The sequence below is a fragment of the Crinia signifera genome, chromosome 7 (genome assembly GCF_055691185.1).
Source record: "Crinia signifera chromosome 7, ASM5569118v1, whole genome shotgun sequence".
Taxonomy (NCBI): Eukaryota; Metazoa; Chordata; class Amphibia; order Anura; family Myobatrachidae; genus Crinia; species Crinia signifera.
In genome coordinates, this window is record NC_139223.1 from 180,894,358 (window position 1) to 180,917,883 (window position 23,526).

At 46.9% G+C, this 23,526-nt stretch overlaps 1 protein-coding gene across 2 annotated transcripts; it reads right to left on the reverse strand.

Moving 5' to 3' along the window:
• Positions 1–3,887: 3,887 nt before the first annotated feature.
• ACKR3 (atypical chemokine receptor 3) lies at positions 3,888–22,602 on the reverse strand. Of its 2 annotated transcripts, none has more exons than XM_083154555.1 (2): positions 22,518–22,602; positions 3,888–6,547 (listed from the first exon to the last, which is right to left on the reverse strand). In XM_083154555.1, the coding sequence occupies exon 2, from the start codon at positions 6,516–6,518 to the stop codon at positions 5,394–5,396; it is 1,125 nt and encodes a 374-aa protein (XP_083010681.1). In that variant the 5' UTR covers positions 6,519–6,547; positions 22,518–22,602; the 3' UTR covers positions 3,888–5,393. The 2 variants fall into 2 exon arrangements, with proteins under 2 accessions (XP_083010681.1, XP_083010682.1); XM_083154556.1 differs by having other exon boundaries at positions 3,888–6,544; positions 22,518–22,588.
• Between the last annotated feature and the right edge of the window lie 924 nt (positions 22,603–23,526).

Genomic DNA, 23,526 nt, shown 5'->3' on the forward strand with positions numbered 1-23,526 from the left:
CTCCCTGCACCTATGGTAGTTACACCCCTGTATATAACACATGTAACTGTTACAGGGAATGTGGCCCCTCTCAGCTCTAGGCCCCATAGCAGCTGCACTCCCTGTACCTATGGTAGCTACACCCTGTATATAACACATGTAACTGTGACAGGGAAGGTGGCCTCTCTCAGCTCTGGGCCCCATAGCAGCTGTACCCCCTGCACCTATGGTAGCTACACCCCTGTATATAACACGTGTAACTGTGACAGGGAAGGTGGCCCCTCTCAGCTCTGGGCCCCATAGCAGCTGCACTCCCTGCACCTATGGTAGCTACACCCCTGTATATAACACATGTAACTGTGACAGGGAAGGTGGCCCCTCTCAGCTCTGGGCCCTATAGCCATACCTCCCAACTTTTGAAGTTGGGAGGTCGGGACGTTCGCGCGGCGAAGTCGCGCGCGCTCCCGAAAAGGGGGCGTGGCCTCGATGAAAGGGGGCGTGGCCTCACGGGGTGACGCAAACTCCGGCCACGCCCCCGTTTTCGCCGCTCGTCGGCGCTGAATAGATGCTGTGCGCATGTGCACAGCGTCTATTCTCGGCAAGCTGGGGGGGCTCCCAACTGTCCCCCCCACTGCGGGACAATGGCGGCCCCGGGCGGGATGCGGGAACGTCCCCAAATATCGGGAGGTATGCTATAGCAGCTGCACTCCCTGCACCTATGGTAGCTACATCCTGTATATAACACATGTAACTGTGACAGGAATGTGGCCCCTCTCAGCTCTGGCCCCATAGCAGCTGCACCCCCTGCACCTATGGTAGTTACACCCCTGTATATAACACATGTAACTGTGACAGGGAAGGTAGCCCCTCTCAGCTCTGGGCCCCATAGCAGCTGCACCCCCTGCACCTATGGTAGTTACACCCCTGTATATAACACATGTAACTGTGACAGGGAAGGTGGCCTCTCTCAGCTCTGGGCCCATAGCAGCTGCACCCCCTGCACCTATGGTAGCTACACCCATGTATATAAGACATGTAACTGTGACAGGGAAGGTGGCCCCTCTCATCTCTGGCCTCATAGCAGCTGCACTCCCTGTACCTATGGTAGCTACACCCCTGTATATAACACATGTAACTGTGACAGGGAAGGTGGCCTCTCTCAGCTCTGGGCCCCATAGCAGCTGCACTCCCTGTACCTATGGTAGCTACACTCTGTATATAACACATGTAACTGTGACAGGGAAGGTGGCCCCTCTCAGCTCTGGGCCCCATAGCAGCTGCACCCCCTGCACCTATGGTAGTTACACCCTGTATATAACACATGTAACTGTGAAAGGGAAGGTGGCCCCTCTCAGCTCTGGGCCCCATAGCAGCTGCACTCCCTGCACCTATGGTAGCTACACCCCTGTATATAGGGAGGCTAATCCCGGGATTGGCGGGATCCCGGGATTTTGGCCTAAAATCGTCAGGATTTGAATCCCGGGATTGAAGCTTCCAATCCCGGGATTCCGGGATTAGTACCCCCATGCAAAAATGTACTTTTTGTTTAAAGCCGGGCAGCGCTGAGCACCTTAGAATATGGCTCAGATGCTGCCCAGCTGACTGCTCCTAACCTCCGGTGCTGCTGTTCGGGAGTCGACTCCGGACAGTGTGCTGTGGCTGTGTTGAGTCTGACAGGCATGGCGGCGCAGCGTCCCGTGACCCTGACATCACGTCACTCTGCGCAGCCTAGCCGTTGCTATGCCTGTCGAAACAGCACACAGTCCCAAACCCTCACAGATGCACGCTGTGCTGCCAGCCTCCCGCCCACCCGCCGGAGATTGACAGACCAGCTGCTGCCTGTGACCTGTCACCACCACCGCCGTCGTAAGTGACAGGGCAGAGAGGATGGGCACCGGGACGATGTGTGGGGATGGGGGGGTGCAGGCTTAGAAGTCCTTTATAGTGACTTCTGGTGGAGGGGCCTTTTTTTTTATTAGGGAGGCCAATCCCGGGATCCTGGAAATCCCGGGATTGAGCATTTTTCAATACCGAGATTGAAAAAATGCCCCGGGATTGGCATCCCTACCTGTATATAACACATGTAACTGTGACAAGGAATGTGGCCCCTCTCAGCTCTGGGCCCCACAGAAGCTGCGCTCCCTGCACCCATGGTACCTACACCCCTGTATATATAACACATATAACTGTGACAGGGAAGGTGGCCCCTCTCAGCTCTGGGCCCCATAGTAGCTGCACCTATGGTAGCTACACCCCTGTATATAACACATATAACTGTGACAGGGAAGGTGGCCCCTCTCAGCTCTGGCCCCATAGCAGCTGCACCCCCTGCACCTATGGGTGATGTATATTCTGTAGATATGGCTTTGCTTCCCACTGCTTGCAGGAAGACACAGTGCCAAGCTCACAGCACGAATTTGCAACTTGCCCCATCAATGGGCCTGTCAAGACGTCTGTAGCTGTCACCCTGCAGGACACGGCCCTCACAGCCTAGGGGGTAAAGGTGCTTGATCTATCCACCCTTTCTGTCTCTGTCTGGAATTCATTACAGTGTAGGGGGGTAGGGGAGCAGGTCTGAGTAAAGGGCCTTGTTCCAACAAGTCCAGTAATGAGCAAGGTGCTCTGAGGTCACAGGCAAACCAGACATTACAGGCAGGGTCTGTTTTGTGAGAGCTTAGTGTGAACTTGTGTATGTATTACTGTATGTGTACACACTGGGAGCCTATGCACTCAGCCTCCCCTACATTCTTCTCCCCTCTCTGTCACTCCAAGCTTGTTTATTCACCTAAAGTCTGTTTTCTTAAAAGTACATTTCAAAATATTCCCTGGTTCTGGGGCTCTAATCCCAGCGGGGGTGATAAAGGGTCACGCAGCAAGTGGATTCAAACGTGCTCGGGTTGTAAATGAATAATGGAATTGACTAAATAAAGGGATCAAAATAAATAAAGTCAAGTTGGTAGACAGCGCGTTCCTTATGTACTGAGAGCTTTCACGTCTCTTGGCAGCGTAATGAAGGATCTGCTGAGATCACACAGAACTTCTGAGGACTTCTGACCTCTGGCTCAGCATCATGTGGAACATAAGTCAGAGATAGGGATCTGATAAATGGCTGCAGCAATTAAAGCCAGGTCTGTGTTCTCTCGTTAAGGTGACTTTATTTCCTTTCACAAATGCCCGAAGACAAGTAGTAGACATCCTCTCATTAGTCTCGGATCAGATTTAGGGACTGATTCAGCAGGCAATTGCGCAGAATCATGTTGCGCTGCAGGTGGGGCAGATGTAACGTGCACAGAGAGTAAAGCCGAGTACACACTAATAAATATATCTACAGACGGATCATGCTGCGTGTTCTCCATTCACACTGCCCGATCCGTCAAAACTGACATCACAAATGGGCAGGTGCAATTGCATGCACCCGCCCACTGAGCTGTCAATCACCGGCGGCTCCCGGCGCGGCTGTACGTATCGCCCGTACACACAGCACGATGCGCTGATATATCTCTAGATATATCAGGCATTGGCCGTGTTGCAGAGGTGACACGATATATCTGTGAAGGACACCGCAGATATATCACTCAACACACTGGCCGATGGTGCATCGATATATCGGACATTCAATTGAACAGCTGATATATCAGCCAGTGTGTACGCACCTTTAGATTTGGGTTGGGTGTGTTCAAACAAAAAATCTAAATTGCGGTGTTAAGCCCCCCCCAATCTCATTTGTTTGTTACCGGAGACGCTCCAGTTGACCGCTGCTCACTGGCCTATAGAGTGGGCTGCCTGACAGCGACAGGTTCCCTTTGATAAACTCACAAGACACAGCTCACATCAATATTCACAAAGCTATAACCGGGGAAGGTTTGTACAAAGCTTTAATAGTTTAAAAAAAGGCTTTTTGTGTATTAGCAAAACCACCGAAGGGAAAATATATAAAAAAAAAGGTAACATTTCAAATTGTCACATAACATAATTAAAAAATATAGATAATACTTATATAGATATATATTTATAAAGGTCTGTTTGAATTTCAAATACAAAAGAACTGCCAGTTTAAAAAATGGCTTTTAAATACAATAAGCTATAGAAAAATATATATACGTGCTTTACAGGAAACGTTTTATATTACATATATACATACGCAGCGGCTGACATAACTGGTATAATAACCAGGCTAGGGTTTACCCTGTGGGTTCTGGTTACCTCATTGGTTGGGAGGTTGCCAGTTATGAAATGTTTGGCTGGAGGTTTTGTTTGTATGGGAGTGCTATGCCCGGCAGACACAGGAATGTTATGCAAATAGAATAGTTGGATCAGGACACTCACATCATAAAAATACACAAAACAGATTTGTATTAGCAATGATTAAAAAATTATATATGTATTCAGTGAGGCAGCCAACTCCAAAAAAAAATCAATATTAAACATGCAACATGTACATAGAATTGCAACGTGCAGTTGGTTAACAATAGTTATCCGCATGCAAAATCTTCCGATCAGCCAACCGGACGATATCGCATCCGGTACCATGCATATTAATGAAGGACAGAACATTGACTGTTCAGTCGTTCATTAAATGTTCCTGCTGTGTACCGGCAATCTTGCATGATATGGGGCTAAGGTAAATTGCACTGACCATCGGCAAGTTTGTCAGATGTATAATCAGCCTTAGGTTGACTACAATACGATTATCTTCTGCACCAAGTATGCGGTAGCTGTAGTGATGTCAGCTGTTCTCGCGGCCAAGTGCTGGGGGCGGAGCTTCTGCATAAATGCATCCAACTATATGCGACACGGAATAAGTCCCACAGTGCGCAGTACACTCTTGCTAAGTAATAGCACATTGCATTTATATGTACATACATACTGATACTGTACATGTTTACCATTGAATGCACATTGGTTTGTTTTTTTTATTGGGTGGGTTTGCGTTACCACTTTATCTATTTGGACATTTGAGTTAAGCTAGACGGCGTCTATTATAATACGCCCCTCTAACTAACGTAACGATATATCTGTGTGCTGCCTCCCCAGCAACATCTTTCCTTACACCATTTTATGGCCATTAAGTGACAGAAGTGCCATGCACTTCCTACTAGAACATTAAGCGAGACATGACTAAGTGCCCATACCCTTTAGTGCCATTAAAGCCCTATTTCGAGTACAGTTCCGTGACAGATGTTTGGAGACATCCGTGGCCACAGCAGTTATTGCTCTCGAGTCTTCATTTGCTTGTGCTCTCCCGGTGATTAAAGTGTAGCTTGGTGGACCGCCAGCTTTAATAATTAGTCTGTACTCATGGGCTGAAGACTCGTCTCTCCTGCCAGCACTGGCAGGAATTGTAATGAATCAGTTTGGTCACAGATTCGTCAGTCTATACTATGGTGAGTGAAGGCGGCAGACGCTTAAGTGCCTCACTTCGGGGTTTGCTCCACGGCTGAATATTCTGCTTCTGAGACCTTTGAGGAGTCAATCAGCTTGGTAAGACCAGTCTTTGAAGAGTACCGGAATATAAAAGCCTTCATTATCTCATAGCGGTAGTTCCGGTGGATGAAACTGTATAAGATTGGGTTGATGCAGCAGTGGAGGAGTGAGTAACACTGAGTAATATGAAGACCGGCATATAGGAAATTATCAAGTAGGCAGCTGAAGGGCAGCAACTGAAGGAAGGACAGGACGTCCACCAACACCATGGTATGGTATGGCAACCAACAGACCATAAATACCACCACATAAGACACAATCAGTCTTCCGCTGATTCTCCGCTCTTGGTCTCCCGCTGAAGATGTGGAGGAGGACGATGAAGATGACAAGGTCCAAGCTAACAGGCAATAGAAGATTGCAATGACTATGAACGGAACGATGAATCCCAAGACGATGGAAAGAATCTCCATTCCTAACAGCCACTCTTTGAAGGTGTCCTCTGGGTACATGGATCGACAGTAGGTCTCATTGGTGACTGGGGAAGACACTGTTTTTAAGTAGTACGTATCTGGGAGTGAGACTGCAAAAGCAACAAGCCAAACAAGTATGCAAACCAAACGGCGTATTATCTTTCTCTTCTGTTTGCCAACAGCTCCACGCAGCGACACCGACAAATAGCGATCAACACTCATGCAGGTGAGGAAGAAGATGCTGCTGTAGAGGTTGATGGAGAAGACCAAATGGGTCACTTTGCAGGTCATCTCGCCCATCGGCCACTGGTTATGCTGGACTAATGACACTACCCATACCGGCAGAGTGAGAAGCACACAGAGGTCAGCAATGGCCAAATTGAAGATGTACAGGTGGGTCTCGTAGCCAGTAGACTTGGATTGTAGGTTGAGCCAAATGACTACGGAATTGGCCAAAAGTCCCATCACGAAGATGAAGATGTAGACGATAGCAAGAGTGTATAACAGGGCACTTTTGTTCAAAGTGCTGGAGCATGAAATGGACTCCAGGATAATACAGTCTCCCGATGAGCAGCTGATGTTTAGATCGGAGGAGTTGATGCTCTCCATGTAGTCCATAGCAGCGGCAAAATCTGCGGCACTCATTGTGCGGAGGGTAAGTAGGAAACAACCTGCTGGCGAAACAAAATGACACAAGTCAATGAGATAAATGGTATCTTCAAGCATGAAGGCAACATAAATGAACTGGACTAAAATCATATTATTATCCATATGCTATTAAACTAATAAGTCATATCCTGTATTTCCAGGCATGGGGAGTACCCTATTAGCTCCGATGCATTTCTGCTCATTATAATGGACGGATATCGCAATTAATGACCAATAGTCACTATATAATAATATAGAATAATAGAACAGCCCCTGGCAAACCTATTAGCAGCTGCCTTTTCTAATAGGATACCCCCCACTGTACCAACAATGACGATTTTCTGATATTACAGACAAGTGTATTACCATTCATTTGTTATATAAAATCAATTTCTTTATCTATACTGAAATGGGCAGCAATAATAATAGAAATAATCCACACACTCACAAATAAAGAAATGACTCCCACAGCTGTACTGAGATTGGCAAAATGTGCCACTCCAGATGTGATGGTGCTACAAGCCCTCAGCCAGCCTTGCCAGTAAGAAGCTATAGATGGCAGTCGTAAAGCAGCCAGAGATACGGGTTACACAAGCCTGGGTTAGTTTGTCTACTTTTACACATAGTTCTTTTAATCCTTAAAAACCAGTTCCTAACATCCTGACTATGGCCCTTATTCAGATTCGAGCGGTACGGCCCGCGTGCGGCCGTACCGCCGATGTTTTTACTCTGCACATGCGCAGAGGTCAATCTGCGCATGTGCAGCCCCCTTCGCCGCAGACGTATTTCGTCCGCCGCAAAGGGGGCGTATAGGGGCGTGAGAGGCTTCATGCCCTCATTTCCCTATGTGTACGCCCCGCGTTTCATGGGCGTTCCCATGCAAACGCGGGGCGTATGCATGGTAATGAGGGCATGACGCAACTCATGGGGGCGGAAAGCTGACGTCGCCGGATGTCAGCTTTCAGCCCCCATACAAGCTACCACACGGACGATTGTCCGTGTGGTCTCAGCTTGCGGGAGCTGCCGGGGCGTGCGGACCTGCCTTCGATGGTCGACGACCATTGAATGCAGGGGGCAGCTCCCACCATGGTGGAGGCGTACGCCTCCACCATTTTTATGCGGATCGCCAGCCGCCCGTGTACGGACGGCCGTGGCGATCCGTAGGGTGGGCGGGGATTGGTTTGTGCGGCCGGAGCCCCGTGTGCGGCTCTGGCCGCACCAACCAGAATAAGGGCCTATATAACAGGCCTCTGACAATATCCTTTACATCGCAGGCACTCAACAGCTAACCAGCAAATCAAACGGACACATTCCAATAACAGGAAAGCTATGTAACAATAACACAATGACAATGCAGCATGAATGAAAAAGCTTCTTGCCATCATTTTTATGGGAAACCACTTAAATATATGTAATCTGTGATGGAGGTCTTAACAGTAATCAAAAAGTTATTGTGTGTAATGTAGGTAATGGGGCCCACACACAAGGGATTTTAAGGCATTTTCTAAGCAAGTGATAACCTAACTCCAGCTGTTGTTGAACTACACATCCCAGCATGCCCTGCATCAGTTTTAGCATGGCCAAATAGTAAAACTGTAGCAGGGCTTGCTGGGATGTGTAGTTCAACTACAGCTGGAGTGTCAAGGTTAGCCGTCACTGTTTTAAGTGATCTTACTAGATCGCTTCGAAAATTGCCCTACATCTCTCCGTAAGTAGGGGCGATAACGATGCGCGACCCCACGCTTCGCTGGCGCTCTGCGATTTATATCCACAATGCAGGATAAATCTACTGAATCAGCGGTCTCACCTGAGAACTCTGTTCCTGACATATAGCTGTCAGCAAATCTCCCTGTGTGCAGACCCCTTAAGAAGGCACAGTGTCAGTCCAAACTAGCCCTGTACCTCTGGGAAATTCACTTAATTCCACTCCATCTGCACACAATGCTTAACTACAGTACTAACAAACTGGTTTGCAAATATAAACTGTGTGTATGTATATATATATATATATATATATATATATATATATATATATATATATATATATGCAAACCAGCTTATTATTACTGTATTTATAGATATATACAAACACACGGAAATGCAGGCTCTCTGCAATACTTACACGCCAGAGGCCCAGTGCTGGGATCACACAGTACCACTATGGGTGGGATACAGTTACCGTCCCCCTCCTCTGCACACTGGGGATATACAGGTAGGATGCCAGCTAGCATCAGTCCCTGCGTACATGTGCTAAGCATTAAATAGGACACAGCTAGGAGAGTGCACTCTGTACACAGCATGGCTCAGTAACAAAGGGATCTACAGTGAGACTGAGGATTAGCTGAGATCTCCTGTCCACTGATCCCATTTTATCTCAACAATAAGCAATTAGGAAAGAAGACCCTTGTTTTACTGCAGGAAAACATTTCAAATAACAGGATTCTATGTGGGGAGATGTTTCACATAGCAACCAACCAGCTCCTAGATGTCATTTCCTACACTCTGCAAAATAACCAATAAGATTGTACTTCTTATTTATTTGACACCTTCTAGAAGATAATATATAGGATATGATTGGTTGCTACGGCCAACATCCCATCTTGAATAGAACTCCCATCTTAGTAAATTTAGAGATCTCTGATACATCTCCCCCTATATATATATTTCTACATTCACTGGGCCAGATGTAATAAGCTTAACAATTGATAAAATAGAGAGTGATAAACCACCAGCCAATCAGCAGCTAAATGTCATGTTACAGGCTGTGTTTGAAAAATGGCAGTTGGTTGGTGATTTATCACTCTCCATTTTATCACTTTTTTAAGGCTTAGTACATGTGCCCCTTTATCACTGAAGTGGAAATAACCGCCGACTTCCCCCTATGCCTTCGCTTGTATAAGGCGGAATACTCCTACGCTATTTCCTTTTAAATTTGAAGACTTAAATAGGGAACAGCGACTGGAAATCAGACTAAAATAGCCCCGGATCTGTTTTTCTCTTTACACGCGCTCTTTGATGAATAAATGGGCTTCTATAACCGCATGTGGATCGGCTCGTGCCCCTCCCCTAACAAGAAACACATGTGACACTCAGCGAGTGAGGTAGGGGACTGCCGTGTAGTGATGAATGGGTTAATGTCTGCACTATCCTTTAAGTGCTAAAAGACACACAAGCCATGCAGTTGTCACCCAGCAGGCTGTGGCACTGGCCCCATATACCTGTTCTAGCTGTCACACTGACCTGGTTTCCTCAGTCAGCCAACCCCAGCACGGATCATAATAAATGCTGCTGTATAATGGCTTTACATACAGTACCAGGGGTCCTGACGCATCAGGGATATGTAAGGAAATGATTTACATCTCCCCGGGCCTGATTCAGAGCTGATTGCTGCTGTGCGAAGTCCTGCGATCAGATAGTCGCCGCCCGGACAGAGTGAATGCCCACCCTGTGCAGGTCTGTGAATGACTTGTGAAAAAAATCACTGATCGGCCACTATATACAAATCCATTCGCAACTCACTCACCATCAACAAGTGTGGGACACAATCAGGCCAATGGAGGCCGGAGCTGACGTCACACACCCTCTTTGAAAACGCTTGGACACGCCTGCATTTTTACGGACACTCCCAGAAACGTCCGGTTTCCACCCACAAGCCCAGGGCCGGTGCAAGGCACCGGAGCGCCCCAGGTGAGTCGGGGTGGGGGCGCCCCGGTGCCGGGGGGGTGTACCTGTCCTGCGGCTGTGTATATAAAGCTTGCGGCGGCGGCGGCAGCGGGGGTCCCTGCAGTCAAGAAATAACGAGCGCTATCCGCCTGGCTACGCGGAAGTGCTTCTGTTGTGAAAACACTGGCCGCACAGCGCACGCTGATTGGCTGAATCTCAGCCAATCAGCGTGCGGCCAGTGTTTCCACAACAGAAGCGCTTCCGCATAGCCAGGCGGATAGCGCTCGTTATTTCTTGATTGCAGGGACCCCCCGCTGCCGCCGCCGCAAGCTTTATATACACAGCCGCAGTGGCATTTGCCTAGTGGTGGCGCCGGCCCTGCACAAGCCCCGACTTCCTGACAGTCAAGTTGCGAATAGAGTAATCGCGGATTTTTGTCACCGCCTTTTGCATGCGCACTACGATTCGTACCCATGCTCAGTCATTCCATAATACAATAGGATTGCGAATTTGCACAACAGCAATAACCCCCCATGTTTCTTCAGTGAAAATGAAATCCCCCAATGTTCATGTTGTGTATAGGTAAATATTATCAGGGAACATGGAAACACACTTTAGTAAGTAAATAAACAAAACAATAATAAAATACAAATTATTGCCCTTATTTGTAGAACCAAACTGCGCAAAACGCTGCGAATCTGCACCGGGGCAAATCGTACTGCAATGTAAATGCAATTTCCAGCATCTGGGGGAACCCGATCTGAGTTGCACGCGGTACACTAATACCAGGCCCTGTATCTCTAATTCAGCCACTCATCTCCCTGATGATCAGATACAAGTGGGCAGAGGATTAGGACATGAAAGTGGATGTGAAATCCCAAAAGTGACAGATTAGGAGAGGCAGCGATTATATCAGCATCACCTCTCTGTACACATACAATGGGAGCAGACACCCCCCTCATCCTAACATGCACACAATTGGCTATTAGGAGCAAGCCCATGAAAGTGGATTCTTCTAATTAAAGCCCATTGTCTGGGGGGCTAATTATATTGTATCAAAGACCACAAGAAAAGCTTGTGGACACATAGTAACGGTAGATACCTACTACATGCCGAATATGTGTCATTGTACACGATATGGTTATATCAGCAAGTGCGACATTACACATATTCCAGTATATTGCGGCAAATTTGGACAGATATCTGTAATTTTCTAGACCCTACTAGAGGAAAGTTAGGAGCTGATATGTTGCTAGGGAAAACATCTCCACTTTATCTTTACAAATCAATACATCTCCCCTTATGTCTCTGTTCCACACATTACATAAAATCTGCCCCGTAAAGTCATTTACTAAAGTGTATAAATATAAGTGTGGTTTGGCTAATGCACCCTGCACAGAATTGTCTCATTGTTCGTCTAGCGAATACATTTCTTCAACGGCGGCTTTTGCATTTTTACATTTCAGGGCAAAAACGCCAAGAAGCAAAATGCCTATTAGTAAACTTACCTCCTAGTTACTAACATCCTGGTGATTACACTGCCTGAGGAAAGTCAGCCCATGCTTAGTGGGACTTCCGGTCTGACTGGAAATGCACACGGTGGAGAGTGGAAAAGTGACTTTATTCTCTATCCTTTCACCACTTGAACCACCCCATTCGTTCACTGCATCTTCTCTGTTTTATGGGGCCTACATCTGGGGCAATTTCAGGGCATTTGTAAGCGATCTCACTAGATCATTAGAAAATGCCCCCACATCGCTCTGTGTGTAAGGGCACAGCGATAGCGATGCGCAGTCCCGCACGTTTCTGCATGTGCTACATTGGTGGGATTTTAGTTGAAATGGTCCTTATATGTACTTTTCCATATATACTGTACTGCGTAAAGTGGAGCACTTTGGTACGCAGGGGGCGTATCAAAATGCTGTGATGCACTTTGGTACGCATTATCCAAAATTGGTTTTCATGTGGGGCACAAGCATGCACCTGGCCTGTGTCCTACAAGGTGCCCCCTCCCCCCAACCACTCCTTACTCTATAAACATAAACTTCAAGACACTTTATATATGGGCCCACAAATCCTTGTGCTTTCTATAGAGACGGACACTTCCCAGTAATAAAAGAACAATCCCATATAAGAAAAGGCCAACACTGCTCCTCACCACTATGGGGGGGAATTCAAGTGCTTTGCAAACTGATAGCCACTAGATGGCGCACATGAAGTGTTGCTGCACTGAGGCGTGCACAGGTGCCGGCGCTGAAATTACTGTACCGATTTTTCTATCATTGCGATGGGCTGGCAACGAGTACAAGCTATTATAATTGTGCTTGATGTAAATGTGTATTTGTTATAAATGGTAACGATGGCTGATAGTATTTGGAGAATCTGCAGTAAAAGCCCCGAATGTTTCCCCAGACAATGATATAGACATTACCCTCTCCAGACAAAACACGCAACATATGGGACTGGGTGGGATGCGAGGTGGGTTCAGAAAGGTTAAAAGCAGAGGACAGGTTTTCACACTACCCTTCTAAGTCTGTTACCTACCACGCTGCCTGCTGATACATCTACTTACAAGCAGAGACCGTGGCAAAGCTAGCAGCTTCTGCTGTGAACTCACTGTCAGGGGTCTCTTCTAGCGCTGCATCCTGAGGCAATGAAGGACTGCTGACAGCTTTGTGTGACTACAGGCTGGTTCCGTGTCTCCGAAATGACCCCTCTGCTCTATACATAAATGTGCTGGGCTCCATAGCTGTTATATTAGGATCGGGGGCAAATCTCTATGTGCATTGGGGCAGGGAAGCAGGAATAGGGCATCCTGAGTCCCTGTAAGCATCAGTATAAGATAAGATATTTGATTCACTAAGAAAGTCCCATTTGGGATGCAAAATGCATTTAACTACATCAGGGGAGGACAAAAGAAGGTTAGATGTTTATTAAGGATTTAGTAAGCAGTTGGTTTAGGGTTAGGTAGGGACACTAGGTCGGAAGTGAGGGCGAAGTCTGGATTAGGCAGCAAGATGTGTCTTTAAGGGTAAGTGGGCAGCACGGATGGTGTAACGGTTAGCGTTACTGCCTCACAGGGCTGAGGTCATGGGTTCTATCCCCACCATGTGTTATATATATACGGGGCAGTGCGGACGGTGTAATGGTTAGCATTACTGCCTCACAGCGCTGAGGTCATGGGTTCTATCCCCACCATGTGTTATATATACGGGGCAGTACGGATGGTGTAATGGTTACATTACTGCCTCACAGCGCTGAGGTCATGGGTTCTATCCCCACCATGTGTTATATATACAGGGCAGTACGGATGGTGTAATGGTTAGCATTACTGCCTCACAGCGCTGAGGTCATGGGTTCTATCCCCACCATGTGTTATGTATATACGGGGCAGTTCGGACGGTGTAATGGTTAGCATTACTGCTGAGGTCATGGGTTTGATTCCCACCATGACCCTAACTGTGTGGAGTTTGTATATTCTCCCCGTGCTTGCGTGGGTTTCCTCCGGGTACTCCGGTTTCCTCCCACAATAAAAAATATACTGGTAGGCTAATTAACTCTCAACAAATTAACCCTAGAATGTCTGTGTGTGCGTGTACATGTGGTAGGGAATATAGATTGTAAGCTCCACTGGGGCAGGGACTGATGTGAATGGTCAAATATTCTTTGTAAAGCGCTGCGGAACATGTGTGCGCTATATAAGAAACTGGTAATATAATAAGTGGGAGGAAACATTAATGTAAGGTTTAAAGGCCAGCAGTAACCTGCAGCCTACCAGTCAAAAGACTGACCCATAGTTGGATCTGCACATCCGGCCGGTGGATCCGAGTCGGCGGTGGTTCAGAGAATCAGGCCCCTAAGTCTGATGGGAGAGTAAGCGATAAAACAGGAGTGACCCCCCCCCCCCGTTTAAAGAACCGCCACCCCTGAAACACGAGGCATGTCAATCATTCTATGGCTGCAAATGACATAGCAGGACCCATTCTGCACCTGTGCAAGAGCGGGTCTTGCGTCTATTCAGACCCCCAAATATCACAACGAACGCTCGGCCTATAGGACAGAATGAGAGGGAGGGTGTGTAACACTGAAGCCTACTGTGGACGTTCTAGCGTTACAGAACTATAACAATGCAATACACAGGGATGAGAGTGAGCAGGATCTGTCACTGGCCCTTTGTACCTGATTCTACCAATCCCCATCTCTACAAAGCCAACACCTGTGTACAAAACAACTTTAAATAAATAGTTACACTATTAATTACCTTGTCCCACGGGCCAGCACTGACAATGGGGATTTGCAGCAGGGTTACCAGGTTCTCCGGTAACCCAACTCCTTAGCGCTTCGGGACAATGACACCGGGATTATGATAAATTTCAGGGACAAAAGAAAGCGGATCTGAATGAAGCAGCAAGGTACAGTATGATCAAATTGTGTGATTTCCCTACAAATGAGCACCAGATAAACAGGTTTATACAAATTAGATTAAGTGAAGATTATTGTTTTGTCGGATTACTGTCGCCTTGGAAATCACAAAGGATGCTGGCAGTTTATCACAGTAGGAAGCGGTGAGTAATGCGGGTGAGGTGGATTTTAATTTGTTTGTGCACAATTGGGGACCTGTTCTATCGCGGCTATATTCTGCCGGGAAAACCTGACACCTGCTAGTATACTACATACTGCATTTACATTTTTTATTTATAATGTGATTTCACGCTTGCAAATGGTGGACTGATAAAATTACAACATTGTACACCCTGCTTATACCACTCCCATTATAATGCACCCCTCACTTAACACCAAGTATATTCTCTGCACAAAACTACATTAAAATGTATGTTTACTGTACAGAGTTTTGATGTTCTCTTTGTGTTTGCATTGGTTTCCTCTGGGGGTTTGGGTCTCCTCCCGCAATCCAAAATCACACCGGTAGGTAAACTGTTTGAGCAACGGACGTTGATTCCAAACCCGGAATAGTGTTCATTCTAGCACCCGCCATCTTTGAAAACCCATGCAGTTCCTCTTCACTGCCTGGGGTGTCGCTGTCTGCAGCAGTGCTTCTAGAACAGCGTGGTTTGTATATCAGCACTGATATGCAAACCAGACCTGTGCTAGAAACACCACAGCAGACAGCGACACCCCAGGCAGGGAACAAGAACTGCATGGGTTTTCAAAGATGGCGGGTGCTAGAATGAACACTACGGAACATGGCAGGCCTGCGCCTGGATTTGCAGCCGGTGATGTGCCAGCGCTTCACTGTGTAGCGCAGCATTTACAAGTTTTTCTGTGCACACTGTGCGGCAGGCCTTGGGGCATGCAGGACGGCCTTGGTTGTAGTCATCTGGTGTATTTGTGTGTGTATATACACAGAGTACTGAATATAGATTGTAAGCTCCACCGAGCTAGTGAAATCCTCTGTGAAACTGCGGAACATTGGTGCGCTCTATAAATAACTGGTAATAATATTTACAGCATAGTATGTCATATAGTTTAGAACCCCTCCCCCCAATAACTGACAAATGTCTTGTTTCCAATATCCCATGTAAGCGTACGTTCTCCGCAGCGCTGCGCGGCCCCCTTCTCATCACACTTCCCCAGTGTTGGCTCATTCTGAAATGTCAGAAAATGCCCTTTAGAAATGATCCTTCCGAAACTGGGGTAATAAGGCTCCCTGGTGAGTCCTTTCTTCCATCCAGCTCACAGAAACCCAGCAGCTATTCTCTGTTCTGCCCCCTGCTGTCTCCCTCTCACACACCCTCTCATTTCATCAGTTGTCATCCCTGACGCTCCCCTCTCACATTCCTTTTTTCCTTGTTAGTTTCCTTCTAGCTTTTAAAGCCAAACTCAATCTCCTTTCTCATTTTTCATAAATCTCTGTGTTCTTTGAAGGTGGAAATTGACCTTGTCAAATTGATTAAGCCGGGAGTTTGTTTCAGGGCTCGGAGTTCACTTGTGAATTTAGAACAGTTTTCATTTTAATAAAAATGGCTTTTGGATATTGATTTTTTTTTTATTATTCCTTTTTTTTTTTTTTATTGAAATGGCTATATTGTTCGGTGCAGTACTTAATGCTGCTACTACTGCGCACTCACTGCCCTTGTTACATCCACCGCTATTATATACTTCCCAGCGCAGGTTCTTTCTGTGCCTCCACAGGAGCTGGCTGGGTGTCTGATCCGTATGGAATTATTAAGTAGTTAACTAAGTTTTATTCTTGCTCATACTGCACAAAGCGAGCACCGGCGCCTTGTTCTGCCTGCAGGTACTTACACTGCAAAGCGGACCTCAAAATATTACCCATTGTTACGTGGGATAAAAACTCTCTGTACTCGCCGGAAAGATCTGTATTCAGTCTAAGGATCAACTTTACTCAATGATAACTGAGCGTACGGACATACCTATTCACTGTAATGCTGGTTACATGTAAGACGATATGTACACCGCGCGATATCAGCAGCGATGGGATTAGGCGGGGTAGCCGGCATCGGCGAGTGGCCTCATGGACGGTGTAATGGTTAGCATTACTGCCTCACAGCGCGGAGGTCATGGGTTTGATACCCACCATGGCCCTATAGTTTGTATATCTCCCCGTGCTTGCGTGGGTTTACTACGGGTACTCCGGTTTCCTCCCACAATCCAAAAATAAACGGGTAGGTCAATTGGCTTCTGCTAAAAAAAAATTTTTTTAAATTAACCCTAGAATGTCTGTGTGTGCGTGTACATGTGGTAGGGAATACAGATTGTAAGCTCCAATGGGGGAGGGACTGATGTGAATGTTCCACTATTCTCTGTACAGCGCTGCGGAATATGTGTGCGCTATATAAATAATAAATAAATGTACAGTCTACGGAGGACATCACTAACAAAATGCTGGAGCGTCGTCACTGATATACAGATGGATTCATGTATCCGCCGTTCATCGAGTGTGAGACTCTCGTGCGCCCCATTCGCAGTAATCGGACGCACGAGCGCGAGACGGAAAGCTCCGGCGCACTGGCCGGATAGATAAACCTGGCTCCATTTGTATATCAGTGACGATGCTCCAGCATTTTGTTAGTGACGTCCTCCGTAGTCATGCAGGATGGCGGAGGATAAAGCCGCTCCCACCACTCGCCGATGCCGGCTACCCCGAATCCCAGCGCTGCTGATATCGCGCTGTGAGTATATATCGCATAATGTGTAACCAGCATTACAGTGAAAATGTACAAAACATGGGTAACAATGGTCATTACGGTGCATATTGTGTAATACATATATCTATTGTGAGTCTACAAAACAGGGCCTCTGGCATCCAATCAGATAATAGATATAATCTGATTGGTTGCTATGGCCACATCCCATCTTCAATGGAACCCCCATCTCAGTGGCGTAGCTACGTTTTGGCGCCCCCCCCCCCCCCCGTCGCCGCCCCGCCGAGCACCCCTACCCCGCCGCCCCACCGCCCATGCAAACCCCCCCTCAATCCCCCACAGCCTTACCTATCGCGCTGGTCCCGGCGGCTCCGTTCTTCTGCTGAGGACCACCAGAAAATGGCCGCCCCCATACAGCAGACAGTTTCAGAGAACTGTCTGCTATATGGGGGCGGCCATTTTGTGGTGGTCCTCAGCAGAAGAACGGAGCCGCCGGGACCAGCGCGATAGGTAAGTCTGCGGGGGATTGAGGGGGGGTTTAACTATAGCACCGCAGCCCCCGGCGCCCCCACATGCACATCGCCCCCCCGCGGTGGCGGGGGCTGCGGTGCTATAGTTACGCCCCTGCCCCATCTTAGTAAATGTACCCCTAAGGCTCCATTTGTGTGGAGTTTGTATGTTTGCATTCGTTTCATCCGGGGACTCTGAATTCCTCCAGAAATCCAAAAATAAACTGGTAGATTCTTTGGATTTGGCGGGGGCATCATTTCAGCGCACGGTAACCAGAATTAGGCCCTATGCACTAAGCCTTAAAGAGAGATAAAGTGGAAAGAGATAACGTACCAAAGTACTATAAGCTAATAATGTACTTATCAACTACTTTAGACAGGACAGTCCCGATGCGCAGGCTGGATCCCACCTTCCCGATTGCGAATGCATTGACCGTCTGGAAAGGTTCTGTTCCCAGAACAGCGCTGTAAAGGAGTGCGCAGCACGGATGGGGATGGGGTGGAGGTGGGTCAGCGCCCTTCATGTGGCCAGAAGTCACATTGCTCCCCAATTTATTTTATTTATTAACAGTTTCTTATATAGCGCACACAAATTCCGCAGCGCTGTACAGAGAATATTCACATCTGTCCCTGTATAGAACTTACAATCTATATTCCCTACCACATGTACATGCGCGCACACAGACATTCTAGGGTTCATTTGTTGGAAGCCAATTACCCTACCAGTATGTTTTTGGATTGTGGGAGGAAACCGGAGTACCCGGAGTAATCCCACACAAGCACGGGGAGAATATACAAACTCAGCACAGTTGGGACTGGAACCCATGACCTCAGTGCTGTGTGGCAGTAATACTAACCATTACACCATCCGTGCTGCCCCGTATATATAACACATGGTGGGGATAGAACCCATGACCTCAGTGCTGTGAGGCAGTAATGCTAACCATTACACCATCCGTACTGCCCCGTATATATAACACATGGTGGGGATAGAACCCATGACCTCAGTGCTGTGAGGCAGTAATATAACCATTACACCGTCCGTACTGCCCTGTATATATAACACATGGTGGGGATAGAACCCATGACCTCAGTGCTGTGAGGCAGTAATGCTAACCATTACACCATCCGTACTGCCCCGTATATATAACACATGGTGGGGATAGAACCCATGACCTCAGTGCTGTGAGGCAGTAATGCTAACCATTACACCATCCGTACTGCCCCGTATATATAACACATGGTGGGGATAGAACCCATGACCTCAGTGCTGTGAGGCAGTAATATAACCATTACACCATCCGTACTGCCCCGTATATATAACACATGGTGGGGATAGAACCCATGACCTCAGCGCTGTGTGGCAGTAATGTAACCATTACACCATCCGTACTGCCCCGTATATATAACACATGGTGGGGATATAACCCATGACCTCAGCGCTGTGAGGCAGTAATGTAACCATTACACCATCCGTACTGCCCCGTATATATAACACATGGTGGGACTGGAACCCATGACCTCAGTGCTGTGAGGCAGTAATGCTAACCATTACACCATCCGTACTGCCCCGTATATATAACACATGGTGGGACTGGAACCCATGACCTCAGTGCTGTGAGGCAGTAATGCTAACCATTACACCATCCGTACTGCCCCGTATATATAACACATGGTGGGGATAGAACCCATGACCTCAGTGCTGTGAGGCAGTAATGCTAACCATTACTAACCATGCTAACCATTACACCATCCGTACTGCCCCGTATATATAACACATGGTGGGGATAGAACCCATGACCTCAGCGCTGTGAGGCAGTAATGCTAACCATTACACCATTCGTACTGCCCCGTGTATATATAACACATGGTGGGAATAGAACCCATGACCTCAGCGCTGTGAGGCAGTAATACTAACCATTACACCATCTGTACTGCCCCGTATATATAACACATGGTGGGGATAGAACCCATGACCTCAGTGCTGTGAGGCAGTAATGCTAACCATTACACCATCCGTACTGCCCGTATATATAACACATGGTGGGGATAGAACCCATGACCTCAGCGCTGTGAGGCGGTAATGCTAACCATTACACCATCTGTGCTGCCCATTTATCATTAGAGAAGATGCAGCGGTATAAAATAGCAATGCTAAGCCAATGACAAGTCAGCTCATTATAAATCTTCCCCTACCATGCCAGCCAGTAACAAACTAGCAAGTGCATCAGTTAAGGGGTCAAATACAGACATTCCAGGGTTAAAACCCCCTTTTTTATTTGCTCAGACGTCTCTGTTTCCTGTGTGTCAGACCTTTAATTGATCGGTATGTCAGCTGTCAGTCCCCACTGCCCTGAATTCTCTGGCATACGTGCCCCGAAAGCCACAGACAAACAAGTTGTCACTATGACACACATAACACGGTGCTGAGACCACTCACAACACCTGTCTACGTGAATGGAGTAGTGGCACAGCGTTCGTGTTAGGTACATAAAGGCATTATGTGCTGATGGTTGTGATCACAGCCAATGTTGTGTATATGCAAATTGTGCTTTTCCTCCAGGCGAAGGGGAAAAATGCCAGAACACACCATTGTGTGTGATAGATAATTACTATAACACTAACAGCAAATTTGCACCACAAAGTAGTGTTGTGTGAAAAACATCCTTAGAAATAAAAGGGGCCAATCAGCTGAGACAATGGGGAAGGCGATTTAATGAGCGAGGGATTGTGTGGCTGCATTCTCCCCGGGAGAGAGGGTAATGCCGAGGGGCGATGGGCTGTCTGTGAGGCCATTATCTTTTTTATGCGTGTTATAATTAACCCATTTACTACAAGAGTGGCAGAGTTCAGGCTGGGGGTACCAACAAGAAAGACCCCGCACAGACAAATGGCTCAGGGGTGACGGAAGTTAATTTCACCGTGCAGGGGTCATGCACAAATGCGCTATATGGCACCACGGTGTCATCAGAGGCGGCATTATCCTTTATCTGTAGTAACATCAGCCACAACGCACGCCCATCGCTGCCAGCGGAAACACACAGCTCCATCCTCAGAGCGGCGCACACGGAGACCATGGTTACATTCCCGACAACACAGTCTGTGTGGAGTTTGTATGTTCTCTCTCTCTTTATGGTACGAGTTCAATTCTAAGTGATGGCCACGAATCCCTGCAGCCGTGAAGTGACCATCACAAAGAATTCCTAAAGATAGACTAGATAGGCCAAGCGCTTCTTATCCGCCATCAGATTCTGTGGGGAATTCTATGATAGATGGGATGTTGCCCGTAGCAACCAATGAGATTCTATCTATTATCTTCTAGAAGGTGCTAAATAAATAAGTCGATTCTGATTGGTTTCTACATCCCATCTTCAATAGAACTCACATCTTATTTACCCCTATGGGAAACATGTACTAAGACAGAAGTTCTATTTTACATTGGATGTTGCTAATGGCAACCGATCCGATACTATCTATTACCTTCTAGAAGGTGCTAAATTAGAACTTGCAGCTTAATAAAATGTCCCCCTATGTCACTATGTTGGTGCTATAAATAAAGGCTTGTAATGGTGATACACAGTTGTGAGCGTGCAAATTGTTAACTGATACAAGTATGACAGCACAAGCTGCAACACACACACACACACACACACACAGAAAGAGAGATGTAGTAATACTGTATCTATCTATCTATCTATCTATCTATCCATCCTAACCCTATGTTTATGCTCACGTCTATCCCTGCTGTGTCACCCCAGTTAGTCTGCCCCTCCCCTTTAGAATGAAGCTCTAACGAGCAGGGCCCTCTCTCCTCATCTGCTTTCCTTAGGATATATCTCTGCCACTGTTATAATTGCATCAGTGTCCGCTCCTGCAACTGTCTTTTATTTACCATGTACTTGTCCTACAGTAATTGGCATTTGTACTGTAAATCACTATTTTCTTGTTTTGTTCTTTTGCTCATCTATGTATTGTCAGGCGCTGCGGAACCCTTGTGGTGCCATATAAATAAATGATAATAATTATCTATCTATCTATCTATCTATCTATCTATCCATCTATCTATACTGTTGCATGCATAGTTATTTGTAAACTATACTTCTACAGTGTATGATTTCCCATTGCTGTACTTGGTGACAAACCCCCCTACATCTATATTATAATGTGACATATATAAGTTCTGCAAACGTGCTTACAGCCGTGTAGAGCAGTAAGTATATCCAGTAATACAGGGGTCTGCATTGTGACTTCAGCCAGAGAGGTCGACTAATGACACATTACTTGGGGTCACTGCTGGGAGACATCAGACTGCTGTCAGCTCAGACTCGGGGAGTTAGGTGCAGAGAGTTAGGTAGGGAGCAGGGCATACACACTGCGGGGGGGTGCTCATGTAACCAGATACCACAATACAGTGTAATAAGAATAATAATAATAGTAATAATAATCATCACCAACATAAAGATAATTATACAAATAATAACAGCCATAAGGCAGACTGCCTATAAGTGCCCATAACTGTCACGTTTGATTTGACCACCCAGTAACATTACTCCCCAACTTTAAAAGTTTCATTGATCATTTTAGTGACAAGGAATAGAAACAACTTCTTCAGTGTCAAAAGTAAAGTGACAGATAGTGACATGAGGCTGGAGGGAGTCACTTATCGCCACCCAGGTAAATGTCACCCCTCTGCTTACCGTGACCGTGGAGTGGGGGGGGCACAGATCACCGCACAAGTCTCTCTCCTTCTGTCCCGAGTCACTGACTGTGAGCTCGCCGGCTCTCTGAGCTGTATATATAAGTGCGCCGCACAGCGCCGCCAGGGGGAGCTCTCCCGTCCTGCAGGTCCGGGACAGGGATTAGGACGGAGGACAGGTCTGTGTCTGGCTGCGCTGGGGGCTCGGCCAGTCCGGCACAAGAGTACTGATGTTATGGAGGGAGATCACAGTGACAGCGGGCAGACAGTGCATAGGGATCATCCCTACAGAGTGAGAGATCGGACAGGAGGATGCTCCCCGGGTGCTGTATATACAGGTTGGGGGCAGCAGCAAAGTTTTGGATGAGTTTTTCCCCCCCAAAGAAAAATTTGTCATTTAACATGTGACTATTTCTTGTGACAGGGCATTGTGGTGAGTGTAGGACATTACATACTACAGATACAATAATATGACACACACACAAAGTTCTGGAACAAAAATGTAGAACACAATTATCATCACTGCTTCATTTTTATGGTAAAAGGTGCAGGGGCTCAGTGGTAAAGGTGCTGGAGGCTCAGTGGTTAAGGTGCGGGGGCTCAGTGGTAAAGGTACAGGGGCTCAGAGGTAAAGGTGCGGGCGGCTGGGTGGTAAAGGTGCTGGGGGCTCAGTGGTAAAGGTGCGGGGGCTCAGAGCAGTGTTCCTTCTAAGTTGTGCGCGCGTGCGCGTGCACACAACTCGTCGAGCATGCGCACAGACATTACAATAGAGTGCACAAAGCAGCAGTGGTCCCTTTTTGCAGTTGTGGACTCAATTAATGTGTGTTTCACCCATTAACTACATTGTGTGCTGTGTTTTGAACGTTTAAATGTTTAATATTATTTTGAAGTAAAGTTAACACAAATGCTGAACGTCATTTTCCAGTTATATATAAGTGACGCACAAAAATTTACATTTCCTTCCAAAGTTGCACAGCCAAAATCTTTTGCCGCACACAGCCTTCGTAAAA

What these genes read in the sequence shown, in the direction of transcription:
- ACKR3 (XM_083154555.1), bottom strand. Translation starts at nt 6,518, where the DNA reads ATGAGTGCCGCAGATTTTGCCGCTGCTATGGACTACATGGAGAGCATC.